At 40.0% G+C, this 22,578-nt stretch overlaps 1 protein-coding gene across 2 annotated transcripts in view; it reads left to right on the plus strand.

Moving 5' to 3' along the window:
• Positions 1-7,885: 7,885 nt before the first annotated feature.
• ZFAT (zinc finger and AT-hook domain containing) overlaps positions 7,886-22,578 on the plus strand; it is a 74,459-nt gene continuing 59,766 nt past the window's right edge. Inside the window, exons 1-2 of one of the 2 annotated variants that reach the window (XM_083860695.1) lie at positions 7,886-8,355; positions 18,082-18,252. In XM_083860695.1, the coding sequence (XP_083716821.1) occupies positions 7,977-8,355; positions 18,082-18,252 (550 nt within the window). In that variant the 5' untranslated portion in view covers positions 7,886-7,976. Of the gene's footprint in view, positions 8,356-9,047; positions 9,131-18,081; positions 18,253-22,578 lie in introns of those variants that run through there. The other variant, XM_083860696.1, reaches the window with a different exon arrangement.

Raw genomic sequence — 22,578 nt, forward strand, 5'->3', positions numbered from 1 at the left:
CTAACGAGAGGACACGGAGCAGATGGTTTTTAGGGACTGCACTTCACGTGTTATGCAACTGTGCTGTTCTTCCAGAGAAAGAGAAGTGAAGCAGAAAGAAGTCTACCTAAACCTTTAATGCTTAAACTTTTACTTATTGTTAACACAGAAAATGACTGAAGAAAGCTCCAAAAATAGAGAGAGTATTCAGGTGTGCAAGCTACAAATTTATTTGCTTTTACCCTCCAATTTGAACAATTATCTGATTAGAGCGGCAGAGTTACAAATTAAGCACACTCAACATGTTTTTATCAAGGAGGAAGGTAAAAGGAATAATATATTGTTCTTGAATGAGGACAAACCTTGTAGCATGGCCAAGAGAACAATGCCAGACAGAGTACAGAGTTGCTTGGGTTTGAGATACTGCCCAATGAAACCTGAAGAGCTTACACTGGAGGAGTAATAAAAAATAAATTCAAACAGCTTATTCCAATTAAGGAGTATAACTGGAGCCTCTGTCAGCCCTAGTAAATGGTATTTAGAGAAATGAAGCCACTTTCTCTTACACAGACTGGCTGTAGACTATACAATTCAGTGTTGTTGTCATCACATTTCAGTAGCTGGAGTACTCAAAAGATGAGCAGTATTAATGATTTTTAGGAAAACTGCAAAACTGTAAATGTTCCTTAAAACATTTTGTGGTGTAATCTCTATACTACTTTCAAAATTCCTCTGTAAGGGAGAGGGGAAAGTGAGGTTGGTTAAAATACCCACAAACACTGTGCATGTGTTTTCCTGCTTGTAAGGAGCAAAGAATGAATAGGTGATGACTGAACTTTTTGTCAGTCAAGCAATATTACTCTGAAAAAGGACATATTTACAGCTTTTCCTTGTTAATGGATTTTTCTTCTATCATCACTATTTATTATGTCAAAGAGGGAAGTGTCAGGCTGTGATAATTGTGGAAGATGAAAAGACTAATGAGGAATTCAATGGCATTGATATGACACATCCCTTAGGTTTTTTTCATAAGTAGGAATGTGCTCCTTTAGAGTCTTGTTTTTATGGCCACAAGTGGTCCCATCAACTTCCTCCTATAGTCACTGGGGAATTCTGTATCCTTCTGGAGCCCTCTGGAAGCTATAGGCAGACAGGCCTAGGTCATGGCATCACAGAAGGGTTGGAAGGGATCTTAAAGGTGATCTAGTTCCAAGCCTCCTGTTTTTATCCAATCCATGCATCCATCCATCCATGCATCCATTCAATCCATGTCTCTCCAATCTGGAGACAAGGATGTTGTGTGGGACAGGCTCAGATTCTTTCCATAAGTCCAGGTAAATGATGTCAGTAGGTAGTGATGGTCATTCTCATTTTCCTGGGAAGGAACTTAAGGTATGAAGTATTTAAGGACATGATAATCTTGCAGAAAAATGATGAAGATTGAGAATTGTACAGCCATCTGCTGAAGTCAAACATATGATGCAATGTCTAATCAAATTACCATCATACGAATCATGGAAGAACTGTCAGATTTGTATCATTTGGGCATATCATAGTTGTCAAATTCCGCCTGTAGAGTTAATAAATCAAACCCAGCATGATTGGTGCTGTTTTTCCTCTCTGTTCCACTATCCTATAAATAGCTCCCTGTTCCATGAGAGCAGTGGCAACTTTCCCAGCAGGAATACGATAACAAAGATGTCTATCTTCTACACTTCTCTTTGTGCCTTTTTCAGTTCCACTTAGTGGTGTGGAGATTATGCTACTTGTACTATAAATTTACCTTTTTTAATTGCTGTGTATATATATTTCCTCTTGCTCTGAATTACAGTAAAGATGAAGAGAATGAAATCGGGGTGCTGTTTGGATATTGTGCTGCACTTTTTTATACATAATCATAAATATAAATAATCTTCTGTTTTGACAGTGCTACATTTTGAAAAGCTTAAGGCAAAGTTTGCTTTTTCACATGCATTTCTATCTCAGTCCAGCTGTACAGTGTTTATTTTGTACTAGACTGAAGAAACAGCACATAATAGCATTTATTAACTTTCATTTTTCTAATATAAGTTCTTGTCTTATAGTTCCCTGTGTAAGAAAACAACCCCCAATCCAAAAGTACTTAAAAGAACAAGGAAAACTGTCATTTAAACCCGCACAGTGTTCCAGCCTGTGCTGCTGTCTCCAGCTAGTCTGCCATCACCTACCAAAGGAAAAACATGCTGTTCAGTTGTAATAGGATTAAACAGTATAAACCTGCAAGCAGAAATGTGATTAATACAGGGTATTTCTGAGTCCTGCAGTGACTATATTGCTACACTGAGAAAAACAGAATGTTTATTAGAAGCATTTTCAGTATGTATATATTTTTCTGAAGTTATTTATAATTGTTGCCTTTCTCTCAGGCCTGCAGGAGATAATTTTTAAATTAACTGTGCAGTGTAATCAGTATCAGTAGACTATACAATCCTGAGATGTCAAGAATTATGATAAGCCTCATACTAAGCTCTGGAGAGATTTGTAACAGTGTAGTTTTCACTGCCCCATTTTTATTAGCATTTTCATTATAAAGTTGTTACTGGAAGCATAAAGTTAATGTTCTGTAACAAGAAAACAGCAATTATGCAGTCCTAAACAAGAACTCAACATTAAACATGGCAGATAAAAATAACAAGCAGATACAGTTACTGCAGACAGATAATGTGGAAAAGAAATAATGTAGCATTTACAGGAAGGCAATGGCAACTTTTCTTCCTTAAGCATAAGGCTGGTTGCCAAACAACCCCCTATAATTTCTGAGCATTCATCTTTGCATTTTCAAGTAGAACTTCCAAAAGTGCAGAGCATAAGGTCAAATTGTTTTCCCTTTGAAACCAATGAGAAAAATAAAAATGTGATAAAAAGATATGTGCTAATTAACTTTAAAAATTCTCTTAAACCTGTGTAACTTTCGCTCTCTTCTGTGTCCTCCCCCAGAATCTATATTAAATGGATGCTGCTGATTACCTCCACAGCTGTAAATATGGCTCAAGTTTTTCCTTAGTGGAAAAACAGTTTACAAAACCCAGGAAGAACTGCTTAATTACTTTACAAAGTTTAGTCTTTGCTCTCACTAAACAATGGTTCCTTTTCTTTTAAAAATAATGCAACACATCCATGGGGCCGGATGGGATCCACCCCAGGGCAGTGACGGAATGGTGGAAGGGCTCCTCCTGTCACTCTCCATCGTTTATCAGCAGTCCTGGCTAACTGGGGAGGTCCCAGATGACTTGAGAATGGTAAATGCAGCACCCACCTACATGAAGGGCTGGAAGAAGGATGTGGGGAACTATAGCCTGACCGTGGTGCCAGAGGAAGTCATGGTGTAAATGGCTATGAGTGTCACCACATACAGAACAACCAGGGGATCAGGCCCAGCCAGCATGGGGTCATGAAAGGAGGTCCTGCTTGGCCAACCTGACCTTCTATGACCAAGTGACAATGTAGTGGGTGAGGGAAAGGCTGTGGATGTTGTCTGCCTGGGCTTTAGCAAAGCCTTTGACACCTCTTCCCACAGCATTGTCCTGGAGCAACTTGGGCAGGTGCACTCTTTGCTGGGTTAAAAACTGGCTGAATGGCCGAGCCCAGAGAGTGGTGGTGAAGTGTGACACATCCAGTTGGTGGCCGGTCACTAGTGGCATTTCCCAGGGCTCAGTTCTCAGTCCAGCCCTGATTAAGGTTTTTAGAGATGACCTGGATGAGGGGAGCAAGTGTACCTTCATTAAGTTTGCAGATGGCACCAAACTGAGAGGGAGTGTTGGTCTGCTGGAGGGTAGGGAGGTTTTGCAGAGGGATCTGGACAGGCAGGATTGATGGATCCAGATCAACTGTATGAGGTTCAACAAGGCCAAGTGATAGGTCCTGCCCTTGTGCCCCAGCAAGCCCCTGCACTGCTCCAGGCTGGGGAAAAGTGGCTGGAAAGCTGCCCAGCAGGAAAGGCCCTGGAGGTGCTGGCTGATAGCAGCTAAACATGAGCTGGTGTGTGCCCAGGTGAGCAAGGAAGCCAATGACCTCCTTGGCCTTCTGTGTCAGCAATGGTATGGCCAGCAGGACCAGGGCTGTTACTGTCCCCCTGTATTGGCACTGGTGAGGACACACCTCAAGTGCTGTGTCCAGTTCTGGGTCTCTCACTACACGAGAGAGATTGAGGGGCAGGAGTGTGCCCAGATAAGAGAAGAGGAGCTGGGGAAGGGTCTGGAGCACAGGTCTGGTGAGGAGCAGCAGAGGGAGCTGAGGGTGTTCAGCCCGGAATAAAGGAGGCTTGGGGGCACTTAACTGCTCTCTACCTACCTGAAAAGAGGGTGTATCCAGATGGGAGCTGGTTTCTTCTCCCAAGTTACAACTGACAGGAGGTAAAGGCCTCAAGTTGCACCAGGGAAAGTTTCAGTTAGATTTTATTGGATATTCACAAAAAGGGTTTTCAGGCATTGAAACAAGCTGCCCAGGGAATTGTTTGCAACAAAGTACAGGAAACTCAAATGCAGTAGAGTGTATGTGTACTGTGTAATTAATAAAAAACACCCAGACAGATGTTTTGGGCTTTTTTCCATCCTACAGCAAGTACACACAAAGTTGAAGATTTTTTATTTTACACTACTTCTTACAATATTTAGCTTGTTATGAGTTCTGCTGTCCTGTTGGAATACTTTATGCATGCTACTTCATAAAATACTGAAGTATTTTTTCAGGTTGGAAATTCAAGCACTGGAAGGTCATAAAGTGTCTAAATCAAGGCTGTCTGCATATGTCTGCTTTTTGTCCTCTGTTGGTATTTTTTGTTGCAGATCCTGAGGTCACAATCACATAATTTACTGCTTTCTCTCACCAGACAACTGCCTCATTTAGGCAATTATTGTGTCTTCCCTCTACAGAGCTTTGCCTCATTTTGTTTTGGGTGCTTATGGGACATCCATTGATTTGCTGTTCAACAGAAATGACTTTATTTTCTCAAAATGCTCATGGGGAAAAAACCAGAAAGTGATGCACAGAAGTTTAGGGTTAAGTTTCCCTAACTGGATATCTTCAATGTAAGATTATCTAGGATAAGGGGGTTTAAAAGGAATGATCACATTGAAGCACAGATGCTAAAATTTTCAACTATGGAAATACATAAAGCTTTTCAAAGCACATTGCAAATGCCACAGTGAGAAAGCAGGAAAGGAGGAAGACACAATTAATGAACGTTGTTTTATATCATTAATGAACTCTGTGAGAAAAATCTGTTTCTAATTTCCCTCATGTTTACTTCTCAACATTTTCCAGCTTCTGTAACAAGCGAGGCAGAGTCTTGTGTTACAGATGAGCCCCTGTGCTGTGTAGCCCTCATTCATATCTAGGTCAGGTACGTCAGCAACGCTGAATGAGTCAGAGATTCTGAACAAATGCAGTGTATGACTGTGAGATGTAAAAGATTCCCAGAAATAGCTTATGCAAATGGAAATGAAAGCTGTAAAAAGCACTACTAATTCTAACTTTTGATTGATTTTACCACCTTAATTCCATGAGGCTGCTCGTATGGAACAGCCAAGCAAGCTGCACTCTTGTCTCACACTTGGGAATGTACATCCTCAGTGAAGTGCTTTTCCTATTTGTGAATAAAGCCAAACCATGTAACTGGGAAAAGAAGTCAGCATCTGCTGTGCCCTCAATAAGGGCATCCACACTCTGCTAATGGATTCCAGCTCCAGATGCAGGCTGAAGACCTCTGCAATACTGAACTTGCTCTATATATGAACTCTGCACTCTCTAGCACTCTGTAGGGATTATTATTATTATTATTATTATTATTATTATTATTATTAATGTTTTACAAGAGTTGGTTCAGGAGAAGTGAACTCATACCAGCCAGGCATGGAAGCTATGAGAAGGAGCTACTCAGTGGGCTGAAGAGAAGGAATTGAGAGCTGTATTGGATAAACACTTGTGTGTGCAGGAGCTTGTCTGCAAGTGGCTAGAGAGACGTCAGGGGTGAGAGAGAAAGTGCAGAAAGCATCTGGAAAGAGCACTTGAGAAAAAACAGGAAAGATATTCCTGAATGAAAGAATGAAAACTGGGACTGAGACCTGAAAACCAACAAAAGAGGTCAGAGAAGGGGATGTGCAGGAGGGACAGGGAAAGCATGGGTGGTGTGGGCCTTGAGTTTTGCCAATATAAAACTGTGCCAGAATGAGATGAACAGACTGGGATCAGGCTCTCCCTTGAGATGGGATCTGTTTGTAGAATCACAGAATATCTGAGTTGGAAGGAACCATCGAGGATCATTGAAGCCCAGGTCCTGCACAGGAAGCCCCAGGAATCACCACTGTGTTGAGAAGGCCTCACAATCGATGCTGGTGATCCCAGTGCCTGGATCCATGCTCTGTGTGGTGCAGCTGAACTCTGCTGGTGACCAGTTATGTGGCTTTTAATATCATCCCACTTTGAAGAACTTGAGGGTATTTTTGTTTAAGTTGTGAAACTGTTGATTCAGAGCTGCAAAAACTTTGCTTCATGAGGCTCTGTGACCTGACCAGGCACCCCAACAGTGACAGCTTCTCTCTTTCTTTTCTGACATCCAATGGACAAACCCTCCATTTTGGCTGGGCCAGGCAGCAAATCTCAGCGATTCCAGCTCTGATTTGATGTCTTAGGTAAAGAACAAGCCTTTATTACTGCAGCCTTTTAAACAGGCTTGTGATTGGGCAAAGCAGAACCGTATGCAGCGTGTGTATGTAAAAAGTAAACCATGTGGGTGCTCAACCAGTGGTTCTGTGTGAAGACAAGTGCTTTTCTTGGCAGGACAGTCCACCCCACTTGCTGTAGTGAGGCTCAGTGACTCAAGGAGCAGAGAATGTTCTTTCAATGCCAAGGTAAGGATGAATATTGTTCATGTCCAAAAAAGAGCACAGTCCCTTCCTTTCATGGGCAGTGTGTGCCTGAGCACAAGTGTACTTTCATCTTTATTTCTCCTAGAAGAATGAAAAGTTCTCCAGGAGATATGTGCAGTGGGTGGGAAGAGAGGCAGAAATGGGCAGAAGGAGTCTAGAAGGGGAAGAGGGCAGGTCAAGGCAGCAGGGTAAAGACAAGTTCCCGATGTTGCTTCTCATGAGGTCAGGACATCCAGCAATGACTCTGCTATAATATCGCGCTGTTATTTGCATCTGGTCAGAGGAGACAAAAATTTTGCAGGGAAGCAACCCCAGCCTCTGGAAAGGTCTGGTCTTTCCCTTCTGCCTTCTACTTGGGTCTCTAACATAAATTCTAAAGAACACGTTTCCATAAGAGCTATCTCGCCTAGGTCATTCTGAGTGAGAGGAGCACTGATGGGGTGCCCAGTCTGTCTGCAGGAGGCTAAGGCACAGCCTGGTCCTCACCAACCCTTCCTGTACCTGTAGGGACTGATGGAGCAGAGCTCCATGTAAGGCTGGTGACACCAGTGAGGAGAGGAGGTGACTTTTACACACAAATGGCCCTGTAAGCACTAAGGGTGTTTGTTCAGATGGTTCTGCCACAGTTACCTGTGGTGACACCGAGGACAAGGGACACACGCCCTGGGTCCCCGTGATCACAGCTCTGACCTCAGAGGGTAGGTTTAAATTAGGAAGAAATCCTTTACCGTGAGGGTGGCAAGACTCGGCAGGTTCTTCAGTCAGACTCAGGAGTCACAGGGAAGCTGTGGATGTGGATATGGATGTCCCATTCCTGGAAATGTTCAAGGACAGGGCTCAGAACAACCTGGTTTAGGGGAAGGTCTCCCTGCCCATGGCAAAGGGTTTGGAACGAGATGGTCTTTAAGGTCCCTTCCATAGTCCATTCTATGACTACCTCGCACGTATGTGCTAAAGTACCAGGCTCATTAAAACACACTTTACACAAAGATGGTGAATTACAACGCCTTTGGCATCGCGGGGGTGTGTCAGCCTGAGCTGTGCAGCCCGGGGGGGGACGGGGTGGGGGGGTGCTCAGAGGGGCACGGGGAGATGACGGCGGGGTGTCCCGGCTGCCATGGGTGTCCCCTGCCCTGTCATCCCCTCATCCTCCTCCCGCCCCGCCATCCCCTCATCCTCCTCCCGCCGCTCCCTCAACCCGCGGGCGGCGCCTCAGGAGACGCGGCTCCGCGCGGCCGCCCCTGCGCATGCGCCGCCCCGCCCCGCGGCGCCGAGCCGAGGCGCCACTGCCGTGTCGGCCGCGGCAGATTCGCCATAAGGCGCCGCGCGGGGGACCCGATTTTCGGTGTTGTATTTTTTTTTTTTTTTTTTATTCCCATTTTCCCCTCACTCCGTTTCCCAAGCGGGACGCGCTCGGCTCCCGGCGCGCTGTCCCGCCGAGCCCCCGCGGCGATGGAGGCGGCGGGTGCAGGTGAGCGGGGCCGGGCGGGCGGGCGGGGGAGCGCGCAAGGATCCCCGCGCGGCGGAGGGGAAGGAGTTCCGGTGGGGATGTGAATCGCTCCTTCCGCACGACAAGTAGTCCCCACGGTGGCGGCCGGCCGGGCGCCCATCGCCCCGCGCTGCCCCATGCCCTGGGGGCTGGGGGGCCGGGAGGACTTGGACAACCCCAGCCTGGGAGTCCTGCTGTGCCCCGGCTGTCCGTGCTGAGGCTGCCGCTCAGCAGCGGGTCGGGAACAGCTGGGAACGAGCAGCTGGAGCTGCTGCCGGGGCCGAACTGAATGGGGGAGACCCATAGGGACCTTACAGGGGCTGCCGGGAGCCGGAGAGGGACTCCTCGTCAGGAGCTGTAGGGATAGGGCAGGGAGTAATGCGTACCAACTGAAAGAGGGGTTTAATCTGGATTTTAGGGAGAAATTCTTTACTGTGAGGGTGCGAGGCACTGGAACAGGTTGATAAGGAAAGTTGTGTCTGCCCCAAGCCTGGCGGTGTTTATAGCCACACTGGATTAAGCCTTGAACAACCTGGTCTAGGGAGTGGTGGTGTCCCTGGCCGTGGCAGGGAGGTGGGGACTGAGTGATCTTTGAGGTCTGTTCCAACCCTTTTCTATCCTCTGAATTATTCCACGATTCTGTGCTCACCTGGGTTTGAAACACTCGTCAGCTCCTCCGGCAGCCGCTCTGAATGGTGTTAACAGTGTTTACAGCTCCAGGTCCCCGCCGTTCAGCTGCGGAAGGCAGATGTTTAAGGTGTGATGTTTCCACTGCACTGTCAGTGCTCTCGTGTGCCTTCTCTTGGCCTGGCTTTCTTTTGAGCAGTGAATAAAGTTATACAGAAGTGGCAGCCTTAGGAGTGCTGTGTGTGTGCTTTCTGCCTTTACAGTCCCTCTGTGCTGTTGCAGTTTGTGAAGTGATGTCGCAATAATTTAATGCCCGTTAATTACCCTGTATATACTCACATTTGGTTCTGGTTGTCATTCCCTGAGTTGACTTCTTAATCTTTAAAATCCTGAGTTATTTTTACCTGTCCTACGAAGTACTGATGGATAGTTTAGAACTCAAACCAGCACTAAGGGGTGATAGCCATACTCTAAAACTCACAAAGTTCGACGTGGATGTGAACATGAACACCTCTTTATGCTGAGGATGGCGCTGGAACAGGCTGCCCAGGGAGGTCGTGGGGTCTCCTTTTCTGGAGATATTCAAAACCCACCCTGTGTTACCTGCTCTAGACTTGGACTAGATGATCTCCAGAAGTCCCTTCCAACCCCATCTATTCTGTGAGACAAGATTTTATGCAAAGGAGAATTGCACTATCAGAAGAGTAACTGAGTAGCAGAATAGCTAACAGGTGCTGTGTTACTTATGGAATATTGTTAAAACATTCCAGAACCGCTTTATATTCTTGGATCCAAATTTCAGTGAGAAATAATTCTCTTTACTACTAGAGCTGCTAATAAATTTACATGTATTCAAGCACATTTGTCTTAATAAAAAGTGTTCTGAGTGTGGTTGAATCCAGAACTGTTGTGAGTATTCAGTACTTTTGATATTGCTGATGCTGAGGTGTCTCTGACCTCAGTTTTCCATTATGGCTGCTTCCACAAATCAGTTCAGAGTGTTTCATACAGTGAATCCTGAAGTCAATGACTGATCACGTAGTTTGTGCTTCTGCTTTGAGGGGTTCTGAGTGATTTTGGTGTCTGGTAGTGCACTTTACACATTTTAATATTGTGTAGTAGTGTATTTCAGTGGACCTTAAGCAGTCTTGTGTTTAGCCACATGAGGGAGATCTTAGAACATGAAAATAAAAATGTCTTACTATAAACGTATCTGCTATGGCTTTTTTATTTTTTTTTCCTTAATGATGGAAAAGCTGTCCTGTTTCTGTGTTTGATAAAGTGATTATTCTAAACTGAAAGCAATTTCCTAGTTATTTGAATATCCTATTAAATCTATGCTATATCCAGGCCATGAATTTTGTATATTTTAGCCAACATAAATATGTGGAGACAGTTGTTTTCTTTTAATGAACTGTATTTAACTTTTTTCCTGGAGCATTTGTGAAGATGGTGCATGTAAAACAGAAAAACACCTGCTTTTATTTGCCATCATCAGTTAAACTGCGGTAGTTTCAAATGCAAGTTTCTTTTCACAAATACAGTATCAGACTGGTTAAATACAATGTGTTTGGTTTGGGTGACAGTGCCAAGGCTGTGCCCACCCCTGGGACCCCAGACAGGGGAAAAATGCTCTCTGAATGCTGGAACAGCTGAGCTCTGTTAAAATCCATGTTATGCCATGTTCTTATTGTGATGTGCAAAATATAATGTCAGAAAGTATTGACTTATTTGGATCTTAATTTTGTTTCACTCCTGAAATTTCACGTGGTTAACAGCACACAATGGGTGTTTAGAGAAGTGGAAGAACAGGGCAAGCACTAAGTGATACTTGTCCAGAATATGCACTTAGACCTTCTTATGGGCTTTGCTGAGCCCCAGCCATTCTCTATCAACTTGGTGCTTCCTGGTCAACTTGTAAGAATTCTGGACACCAAGTGGATGTGTACCCACCCACCTTGGAGCTGCAGCAGCAGGGAGAGATCAGCCGCAAGGCAGGGAGTAGTTTCAGAGGAGTCATGTCCTTCGTGAGAGCTGCTTTTACAGTTCTTCATTTTACACTTTGCCTTTTCTCCAGTCTTCAGTTGCATCCTTCTAGGCAAAAAAAGCACCAAAAAGAAAAACACACACCAAAAAAAAAAAAAAAAAAAAAAACAAAAAAAAAAAAACCAAACAAACAAACCCAAAAACCCCAACAAACAAAACACCCCCCAAAATCCCCAAAAAACACCACCAGCCAAACAAAAAACCCAACCCCCAAAAAAACCCCTAAAAAACCAAACCAAAACAAAAACCCCACACTTATTCATTTAACTGCTTATGTATGGAACTGTGCTGTGTTGTTGTTCTTCCTTACTTCTGTACCTTTTAAGGCTGATGATTGTGATTATTATTATTTCAGTAGAGGAACAATATCCAAAGATGTAAGCCCAGTGTGGATATTTTCTGGTTTTAATAGGTCTTCGTATTGTAGGACCATCTCTTTTATAGGTCTGTCTGTTTTAGCTCTGAGGTTTTGTTTCTGAGGAGTGCAGTTCCCAGCCTTATTTTGAGGCTGTCTTTAAAGTGTTTGCTGTAATTGAGAGATCTTTCACAGAAAACCTCTCCAAAGCATTATAAAATGACAGCAAATTGAAAAACTCATTTTGCTATGGGCTCACCTTTTATGAAGGGTCTTTTTCCTGTACTGATTACTTTTCATTGCACAGGCTGTTGGGCAGGCCTGTTACTGGTGTTGAGATGTTTTTAAAACATTGCTGCATTCCGTTTTTTATTTTTTAAGTTGATAAAATTACCCTTAATGACCTGCCTCACTGTGTTTTTACATTAAATTTGCCACAATTTATATCTTCTTTTGCTTTCCTCATTTTACAAAACTTCTATGAGGATGTTTTCTTCTACTAAAAGTTCATTTCACTGCTATTTAGCTGTGCTAGATTTTTCCTTCCTGTCTCTAAAACCTTCTTTGATGTTTAGCATCAAATATGATGCTTTTAAATAACCTTCATGCTGCTTTCAAGGATTTAACTTGTCTTGGAAAATTTTTAGTGCTTTTTGTGGTTTGTTTTGTTAAAGATGCTTTTTATCTTTATATAGTCTGCATTGTTGAAGTGAAACACAAACATTTGGCTCTTTATCACTGTGTTAAGAGGGCTTTTGAGTAGTACTTTAATCATGGTTACAGAGTAACTCTCAAATAATGTCACTTTGAAAAGGGTCCTGTGTTTTACTTCTGATAAAGTCAAGAACTGTTTCTCCTCATGTGGTTTCCCTATCTGTTTGCTGGGTGAAACAGTCATTAATGGTGTCTAAACATTTAATTTAGGCATCCTGTCCTGACCTGGCATTTAACTACTCTGCACAAGGCTAATTAAAGCCTACAATATATTGTTTCTATCTTTGTAACCTCTTTTGTCCCCTCCAGTGTGCCACAGTCATTGGTACCCCTGTGGTCAGCTTGTTCCTTACACTGTCCTTTTCTGTGAACTGTATTTAAATTCCTCAGCAATTTTGTTACTTGTTAAAATAGCCACACAAATTTGACCCTAAGCTGCTTCTAAAATACCTTATTTTTAAAAAAATTATACATCTTACTTAGTCCTCAATATTTTGGTAGTGGTAGTGACCCACTGGCATTATAACAATGTGTATCAGAAGCTTATTTGAATGCATGAATGTCAGTAATTCTTATTTACAGCCAGGCATTCCAACTCTCCTATTTTATTAGGCTTCTTGCATTGCTGTAGTAGTAGTAGTTGGATTTATTTTTTAAAAAGCAACTACAAAAACAAACCTAAAAATTTGTTTTGTTCTTTCCTGTAAAAATGTACTAATTTCTGTGTCATCCTTCATTTGAAAGTAATTTCTGATTTTTACTGCTACAAGGTGAACCACCTTTATCTTTGTGGTCTTTTGCGCTTGTTACCTACCCCTTCTATCTTAATTTGAAACCATTTTCATACTCCCTTAAATTTTTTTGCTTGGGTAAAGCCTGATGCTCCTCCGTTTTTATTTCTCAGCTTGTAATTTTCTCTTAGTTATATACAGAGCTGCCAGCTTAGTTTTGCTCACAATGGCACCATATTGAATTCATATCCCAGGCACTTTAACTAGTGCAATATACATATATATATATATATATAATTTATTTTTGTTTTTAGTCCTAGTATATTTTTATTGTATAGATCATAGAATCTCAGAATAGTTTTGGTTGGAAGGGACCTTAAAGATCACCCAGTTCCACCACCTTGCCATGGGCAGGGACACCTTCCACCAGACCAGGTTGCTCAGAGCCCCATCCAGCCTGGCCTTGGACACTTCCAGGGATGGGGCACCCACAGCTTCTCTGGGCAACCTGTGCCAGGGCCTCACCACTATATTTTAAACTATATTACTTCTTAATCATAAACTTTCACAAATTTCAGTGTAATTTAGTCTTGTATGCAAAATCTGAGAGTCTCTGCAGATGTAGGTTATTGAGTAAACCTCACTTACAGCCTGGCCAGGAAAAATGATGAATGTATATGACTGGGTTTTGCATAAAACCATATTCAATTGTATTGATTTCAACATCATCTTTTAGTTTTTGCAGGAAAGCATCCTGTGCTGACATTGCTGTAGCAGTCTTCCTTAGTGTTAAAATAAAGTTTTTGGCACTTAACTAGTGATGATTAAATTGCCCTGATTTTAGTTAGCAGCCAAAAGTGAGAACAGTCATGGTCAGGGGCACCTTTTCTTTGACTGAATGCTTTCTGCAGGGTTGGTTTTGTTTGGTTTTGGCAGTCATTATGTGCTGGTGAATTAAGAAGCTGTTGCTTACTCTTTAGAATTGCCCAAATTCAGATGAAGGAACCCCCTAAAATATCTTCTGATTCTCCACCTACCGCTTCCAGTACGGTTAATTTGTTAGTTTTGAGCACAGGGTTCTTGTGGTGCTGCTGTTCTAATGGTAGCAAATAGTTTGTCTTATAAACTTTATATACTTCTTTTTTCTTTAACACCTATCAAGGATAATGCTTTTGATTCAGAGATGTGCTGTAATACTGGATATTAATTTCTTGGTGGATTAAAATAGAGAAAATACATAGAAATCAGTATTGATTTATTTAATTTTGTTCTTTAAGAAATTAGAGAAATACAATTAGTTTATACCAGCATCTTTATTAAAATAATGGTTAAAATGTTATGTAATCTATAGAAAGTACATTTTAAGTAAAACAGCAACAATGACAGCAAAAAAAAACCTCTACAAAAAAATCACAAAACCAACAAACAAGTGTCCTGGAGATGAAGCAATAAAAATCAGAGATACACTTGTTTGTGAAAATTTTGTATATTTGAGATGGCTTTGAAAATGAAAAGCCTCTAACATGCTCAGAGGAGTAAGAACTGATAAGTAAAGTATTTTTAAAGTATTTGACAGTAGTACAGGATATCATACTTTCTTGTACTGTATTTGCTCATTCTTTATGTTCAGATGAAACCACTTTATTACTAAGAAATCGTGTTGCTAGTCTTAAACAAAAGTTATTGGCTTTTTATGTGCTGCTTTCACATTAACTGCTATCCCCCATTTCACTGCTTCTACCTAAACAGAAAAAGTTTTGTTTTTTGTTCTTAGACACTTCAATATCTTACATATTCAACAGATGTGTCTACAAAGTTCTTTTACAAAACAAATAGTTTGAATGGAATAGTCATGCCCACTTTTTATTGTACTTGATATCTGTACAGAAACAGCAGAAAAAATCTCAACAAGACCAAGTCCTAGTCTGATGAATAAGATTTTTAATTGCAGAGAGTTCCTGTTAAGAATTTGATGGCGATGAGTCAACAAAGTTTGTTTCAGCTCTGTAGTAAGTTTGGAAGGAATTAAGTAATTATTCATATTCTGAACTTCATTGCTCCGTGTTTTAGGATGGTTGATCAGATGCATAATTATTGATCCCATCAACTTTTCCCACAGGCCAACAAATACCTAGTCACTTTTTATTTTTGTATGTAATTGTGGAGTTCTAATTCCTTTTAACAGCTGCAGAACTTCAAAGGCACTTATAAAAGTTGTTCACTCTTGCCTGCTTTGAAAGGAAAAGTGAATGGTTTTGGATCCATTAGAATGATATAGGGTATATATATAAAAAAACCCAGATTTGTTTCCTTGCTCTGTGTGCCTTATAAGAGTAGTCATTAAAATTAAAACAAAACAATACACAATGCTGAGCCTTTCCTTTATGCAAAATTAAAATTTTTGGTTACTTGCACTAGGTTTTGTCATACAACGGTTGGAAGAACATAAGACAGTAATATATTCCTTGATTCCCTTAAGATACTGTTAATTTCAGTGATCTTACCAAGAAAAGTGCTTCTTTCTTGCCTCTTCTGGTTTATACTTTGTGAAGAGGATCGGGAATCAGGGAATCTGTTTGCTGCTCTTTGTTTTTAGTAATCCATTTCTTAAACTCCCTTTGATGTAGATATGCTTACTGTGAAGGAAAAAAAAAAAAACAACAAAACAAACCTCTTCTAATTAAGCAATATTCTGAGGGTTTTGGAGGAATTAGAAGAAAAGGCTTTGCTTACATTATAGCTCAATTTTCCACATAGTCAATTAAGAGGAAAATTATTGGCATTATTTATTTCAGTGTATATTTAGCACAGTTTATAGGGGCAAGCTGAAGATAATGAATTACCACAAACATGTTTAGTGAACAGAATGTCCCAGATTGGTTTTGGCTGAATTTCCTGATGTTTGTGTACCTGCATACTTGATTACTGTTCCTTTCTTTATCCACATATTTAATTGGTGCCTAATTAATTGCTCCGTTGATTTCCTCCATAATTAATTATTCACTAATTAGTCATTGATTCCATGCATAGTTAATTACCTTGCTCCTTATTTGATTTTTACCCTTAATTGACTATAATTCATTGCTTTATTTCTACGCTGCCTAATTAGCAACTGCATAATCAATTATTGTTTGCTTACTCCATACTTGTTCAGTCTGCTGATCAGCAGAGTTTATCCTCTGCTCTCTGACCTCCTTTTCTGGTCATTCTTCCTGAAATGATTTCTTTACTCTCTTTGGTTTCCATCTCACCTCTGTGTAAAGCTTGAGCATCTTCTGTGTGTTCTCCTGGTGCTTCCTGCACCTTCACTGACTCCCACTGTGCTCTGCCACCTGTGCTGGGTTTTGGTAATTAAACACTTCAAACACCCACAGAGGCTTCTGGAGATTCTTCTTGCTCTTCTGCCCCTCTCTGGGAGGAGTGAGAGATAAACTGGTGTGTGAGTACCGATTGCAGCTGGGGAAGGAGGAGACAAGAGACACAACACTGAGCCTGAACTTCTAGGGAAAGCCAGCAGCAGGTCAGGGAGGAGAAACAGTGACAAATAAAGCCTCAAAACAAAAATGTCAGCTAAATAGTGGAATTTCAATTGGTTAAGTGTTTAGGTAAATGTTCATAGGTTTTATTTTGTGTTTCTGTTTAAAGAGTTGTTATCTGCTGGGTCAATAATAGGCTTCAGGCCCTTAAAAAAAAAGAAAAATAATGCTAACTAGAGCAGAGCTAGTTCAAAGGAACATTTCAACATACTACAATCAAAACAGAAATACCTGTATGCTCCAGACAGCAGAATGCCTGAGAAGGAGCCCAGCTGAGCTCCTAAGAACACGTTGATTGTACCATGCACTTACAGAGCTCTGTGTGTGGAGTAAGAGGCTATTTCAAACAACAGGAGCTGTATTGGAGTTGTTTTCTCAGAGGTGTTTTGAAAGAGATGAAGGCATGGCCTGCCTGTTAGTTTTGAGCTCTGCTTTTGTTACATTTCAAGTGCAAATACCTGTAAAATAGACACCTTAAATAAAGATTTTTTTTTGAGTGGGGTGAACTATATAATTAGTGTGTCTTGAAGGAAGTGGAATAAAAAAACATGTTCAATAGGAGAGTGCTTAGGTTTGTTTTAAAAATAGGTCCCAAAATACCGCTTGCCTCTTCACTTATCCCCAGATTCATCCCGAAGGTCACAAACTATCACTTTATTTCTGTACTTACCCAGTGATCTCTGGTCTGACTTGTGCCTCAGAAGTGCTGCTTTTTCCACTTGGGTTTCAGTGAGGTTGTGTCCCTAATTTTCCACAGGGAGGTGGAGGGACAATAGCAATTGAAACCAGTCTCTGGGCCAGAACTTCATACTTGTAGTTGGAGAACAAGTGTGCTGTTAGAATTGGTTTCTGGTTTTTTTTTTGTTTCATTGGACCTGGAAAGGAATAGGGACTCTTCAAAAATCAACCATTAAACCAAAAAACTGCTGTGTTTGAAAACAAAGTCCTCTGGCCAAAATTTTTGAGGTTTTTTTTTAATCTGGGATTATATTATTCCTTCTTTTTTGTTATTTACTTTCTTGGGGCTTTGCTTTCACATCACACTTCAAGTACCTGTGAATTAAAAAAAAAAAATAAAGCTTTGCCTAAAAATTTATGTCAAATTTCTGTTTAAAGCATTGACCAGTGGAGTTTTAATGACATTTTTCATTTGCTTCTGCATCTTTGAAGGTTTTTAGTTTGTTTTTGGGATTGATTTTTTTTTTTTTTTTTTTTTTTTTTTTTTGGGATTTTTTTGGGGGGTTGGTTGGTTTGTTTGTTTTTCTTAAATCAACAGGAACCTTTCATGGAACTCGATGAGGATGTCATGTCTTACATATAATTTTACCTTGTCTTTGAAAATATATAAAATTATAATGATGTTTGAAACTGGAAGGGGAAAAAGGTCTTACTTTGTTCTTCCTTTTGTGTCATGTTAAAACAGTTCTAAGATTTCAACCAGATTTTTTTTGCCCTAGAAGGATCTAGCTAAGAGTTTACCCATTTCTTAAATTAATTCATTTTGGGATTTATTATGAATGTGTTAATTTAGTGATATAATATTTGTCATTTCACCTCATTGCTGCCTGTTATGTGTCTTAAGTAAATCATAGTTACTATGTTGACTGAACCAAAATCCCAGTAACTCACGGTAACATAAAGAACTTACATTTGAAAACACTCCTTATTTTTTAAACTTGGTTTGTTTTGTTTTTTTCAGGGATCAATTCCATCTTCATGTGTAAACTTTGTAACTTATTTTCACCGAACAAGTCAGAGCTGTTGTCTCACGTCTCGGAGAAACACACGGAGGAAGGGACCAGTGTGGATGACATTGTTATTCCTCTCCAGCCTCTAACAGCGCCCACAAACACAAGCAAAGATGGAGAAGGTACATCCATAAACTGAGAGGAATGTAGTTTTCAGTGTAATTAATAAAGCCTGTGGTGTGATGATTCTGCATTGTGCTTGGAATGGTTTCCATAGTTTGTTTTTGTGATAAGTGCTGCACAACTGCCACCCCAAATGTCATTCAGCACAGAATAGATTACATTACAGATAAACTCAATGTGTCTTAGGGAATGATGACATTGGTTCGTTATTTTTCAATGTCAAGTATAGCAAAGTTTGCTTCCTGCAGCTTTAATTTGAGCACTGACTACAGTGGGAAGATTGTCCAGCAGCAGTGAAAAGCAATCAGGACATCCTGGATGAGCGTGTGTCTTGAGGCTTAGGTGTCCTCTTTGAGTTGTCTAACTTGTTTGTTGTGATTCAGGGAATGTTAAAAGTTCTGTTCCAGAAAGGAAGTGGCACAATTCATAATTTATAGCTGTGTTTTGATAGTGATGTGGGTAAATAAAGCAATCAGAGGTTGAATTAGTTGCATGTAAAAATTTTACTGTGCAATGGAAGAAGTTAAATTAATTCCATTCCATTTTTAACTGATCATAATTGTCATCCTCTGGAATATTAGCAATAGGTTAAAAATAATTCAAACTTTATCTTCTTTTATGCCTTTACTGATTAATGGATTTATATTTTTGCCAAACTTCTTATTTAACACAAATACTAGGATTTTTCAATCATTATAGTTTCTGGATTTTAAAAACTATGTGCCATGGATCAACCACTCTCTAAAATCATACATGTAAGAATTTTTTTGGTGTTAACATATGTATGTGATGTTTCTTTGCTTATTTACCAGCAGTAATTCAGTAGTTATAGAACTTCATCAATGTAAGAAGATATTTCTAATAATGATCATGTATTATTTCACTAGAGCTTCTGTCTCCTCAGGTGGCTGATGAGGAAAGATCTCACCAGAATATTATTCCACACAATGCCCAAAATTACCAGTGTATCAGAAGATGATGAATAAATTTCAAATCAGTTTTCAAAGTGTCATTTTAATTTTATTTTTGTAGCACAGAATTAATTCCTTGGGCATGCAGAATGCGTTTTCCTTTTTCAAATCTTGGTTTCCTGTTATCCCTTCACTACCTGTATTTCCTAGCACAATGAGACTGGTACCTTGTCATATTCCTATTCATTTTAGTAAAAAAGCTCTTCTATAAACTTCTCTTGCATTTTTGTTGGGAGTAGCTGCACTTTCTGTATTGTGTTCAACAGGCATTTGCACATTTATGAGGATATTTTGTAATTACCATTATGATCTGAAGCAACAGAAATTAGACATAAATAGCTTTTAGGAAAACAATTCTGCAAACCTTATGTAAAATGTAACCTTCTTAAGTTATATATTCATAATTTACCTTTCTCTCTGGTGAATACTTTTATTGATCTCACATGCTCATATGGTGCTACCTTTTTCAGGTTATGTAGCCTAACTCTTTGCCATCTGCTGTCAGTAAGAATATCAAAGCAAATTGTTTTTCCATAGTTTTCAAGTCACATTTTAGGCATTCTGTAGCATTTCTCCTTTCCCATGAGACAGATTGATCGAGGAAGAGGGTTCTGAAGTCCCTTTGAATTATTTTCTGTGTTCTGTTTAAAAAAAAGACATAATTGAACATAAGATTTGGAAAGACTTCTTTCAAAGCAATTTCCTCCTGCTATGGAATGTGCAGCAGATAAAACTTAGAAAGTCTGTATTATACGATTATTTTTCAGTGAACCAGTCATTGTAGTAATTGAGTATTGTCACTGAAAGGAGAAGTAATTGGTAAATTACAGTCTTAGAAATTACAACTTTTAGTACTTGGTGACTAGTAGATTAAACATCTTTTTGTCCTTTGAAAGTACAATTTCTTTTCCAAATATAGGTAATTACTGTAGCTACCCTACAACTGGTATAGAAAAGTGAATGCTGAGTTGCTAATGGAGCTCTTCGTTTTGCCTGAGTTATAAATTAATGATTTTGTAAGTACTGGGGACAAGTAAAGTACTAGGCATGTAATACCTGTTTATTACTCTACTGTTATTTTATTTACAGTACTCTCTGCTGAATTCTGTTTAGTCATGCCACTTTCCATCATTAAGCCATGATAGAGTTGATTTGTCCTAAACATTTTGGTACAACTATGTTAAATTTTTTTTATCAAGTGGGACCAAGAGTACCAGGGAGATGTTGGTGTTCTACATCTATGCACAAGTCACATTTGTCCAGCACTGGAGTGTGACGTCTTTCTTTGGGAAATGACAGGTTTTTACCTGGTAATTGTAGTCATTCGTACTCAGTTTTGCCTTGGGCTTTTTATAATTCTTCACAATGATCTCCATTTCCTTCAAAGGGCTTGTCAAAACTCCGCTTTCTTTTGCTTCTGCTTGGTCAGATTGGTGAGGGTTTGTGGGACAGCATCAATGGCCCAGGCTGCATCTATTCTTACTGTTACTACCTGGTGGATTGTTATTTGGTTTAGGCTGTACTGGATTGTGGGATGCATGGCTCTGTTGGTTATGAAACCTTGAAGAAAGCTGCAATCTGAGTATCTTAATTTCCTCCAAGGAGTGCAGCTCACTAAGGTAACTTAAAACCACGGTGTGTGCATCACCCTCATCCTTGCCTGAACACAGGGTGCAGGCAGAGCCTGCATTCACACCTGCGGGACAGGAGGTGATACAAACACAGAACAGTAACAAAACAAGGCTGGGGGTGAGATTTATATCCATGCATTTGTGTGACACTGTGTGCAGATGATTCTGAATGTATGCTGTTGTAGCTGATGAAATGTAAACTTTTTATACTGACATTTGAGGAAGGATTCATGTTGCATAATGCATCAATCCCTCAAAATATGGTCAGGAGGTTTAAGTGACATTTGCACAAGCGTTTTGTGACTTCTGACAAATTTTTGTATGAAATAGATTGATTTGGAGAAGCTTATGTGAACAGTTCCTATGAAGGAACAGTATAAAAATAGACACACGATTTATTTCATTTCTCACTTTCTGAAGTGTCTTTTTTATGTCTTTGAGAACATAATTATACAGCATAGCACAGAATGTCTTCTGTGGATATTGCCATTGTTCATCCAATAGCAGTCAGCATAAAGATTGGTTTCAGTCAGCCTGTAATGAGTGCAAATTCCCCAGAAACAGCAAAGTTGTTCTTGAGGGAACAGGATCTAAATTCAAAATCTTTCTAATGACCAATTTAAAAGCTTCTATTTATGACTAAGCATCCTTGAAATAAATGATAGGTTTCTTTATTACTTATTTACTACTTTATTTTTATACTTTATTTAAATACTACTTTATTTTTAGCAGTTAAATAGATTCTTTTTTTCTAACAAGCAATATTTGATTAACTTGGTTGTGTGCTGGCACATGAATGACAATACTCTGCTATTAAATTACTGTGTGTTGTTGATCTTAGGTGGTTTGAGCTGGAATTTGTATAATGCAGTGTGAAGAGCTCACTAGGGGCAAACTGGGTAGAGAGACAGCTGGAATTTGTGGTTATGTGCCTCATTAAAAATTTAATTCTAGCATTGTTAACTCTAGCTTGAGATAAGCTCTGTCCTGGAAAAAAGGAAACCAAGGAACAAGGAAAAGAAATGACTGTGACAAACCTCAGAAGTTCTGGTGGTGGATCAATTGCTCACATGAGCCCTCCTGTTCCTGTGTTTGCTGCTCTCTGCCTCTTGCCACCAAACCTTTTAAATGGTTGAGAACTGCTGTAAATTCTACTACTGGCGGAAACATTTAATAGTCCCAGTGATAAGAACTGCAATTTTGTAAGCCATAGCAGAGGTTCTATCACCAGCCATCAGAAGGAGCAGTTTTCACATTTCCACTTTCATGCAAGATTTTGTTTCAATTTCTTTCTTAATGTGAAAGTGTTCTGTTTTTCATTAAATTTGTTCTAAAACAGTCAGGAAGAAGCATCTCTTTGACCTGATTTTTCTTAATTTCTTTCTGTTGAGTTATCTGATGATCATATTGTAAAGGAATGAAAAGAATATCATACACAAAGAATATGATGATTGCATTCATTCTTCCAATCTTTGGATTTAACTGTTTTGTAGTAACCTGACCAGCATCCACATCTCTAGTCCTCATGTTGGACAGTTAGCAAACTGTGGCCTTTTGATGGATTGATGTAAAGATAATTGTTGGGTTTATTTTAATTTTTTTGTTAACTTCTTCAACTTAAATAGTGATTGCTGTGATGAATGGATATCAAAATGACATGAATGGTGGCAAAGAGAAGTTTTGGGAGCACTGAAGCCACCCCTTTCTTTTTGGCTGAAAATTG

This window comes from Zosterops lateralis, assembly GCF_965231275.1.
Source record: "Zosterops lateralis genome assembly, chromosome: 1".
Lineage (NCBI taxonomy): Eukaryota > Metazoa > Chordata > Aves > Passeriformes > Zosteropidae > Zosterops > Zosterops lateralis.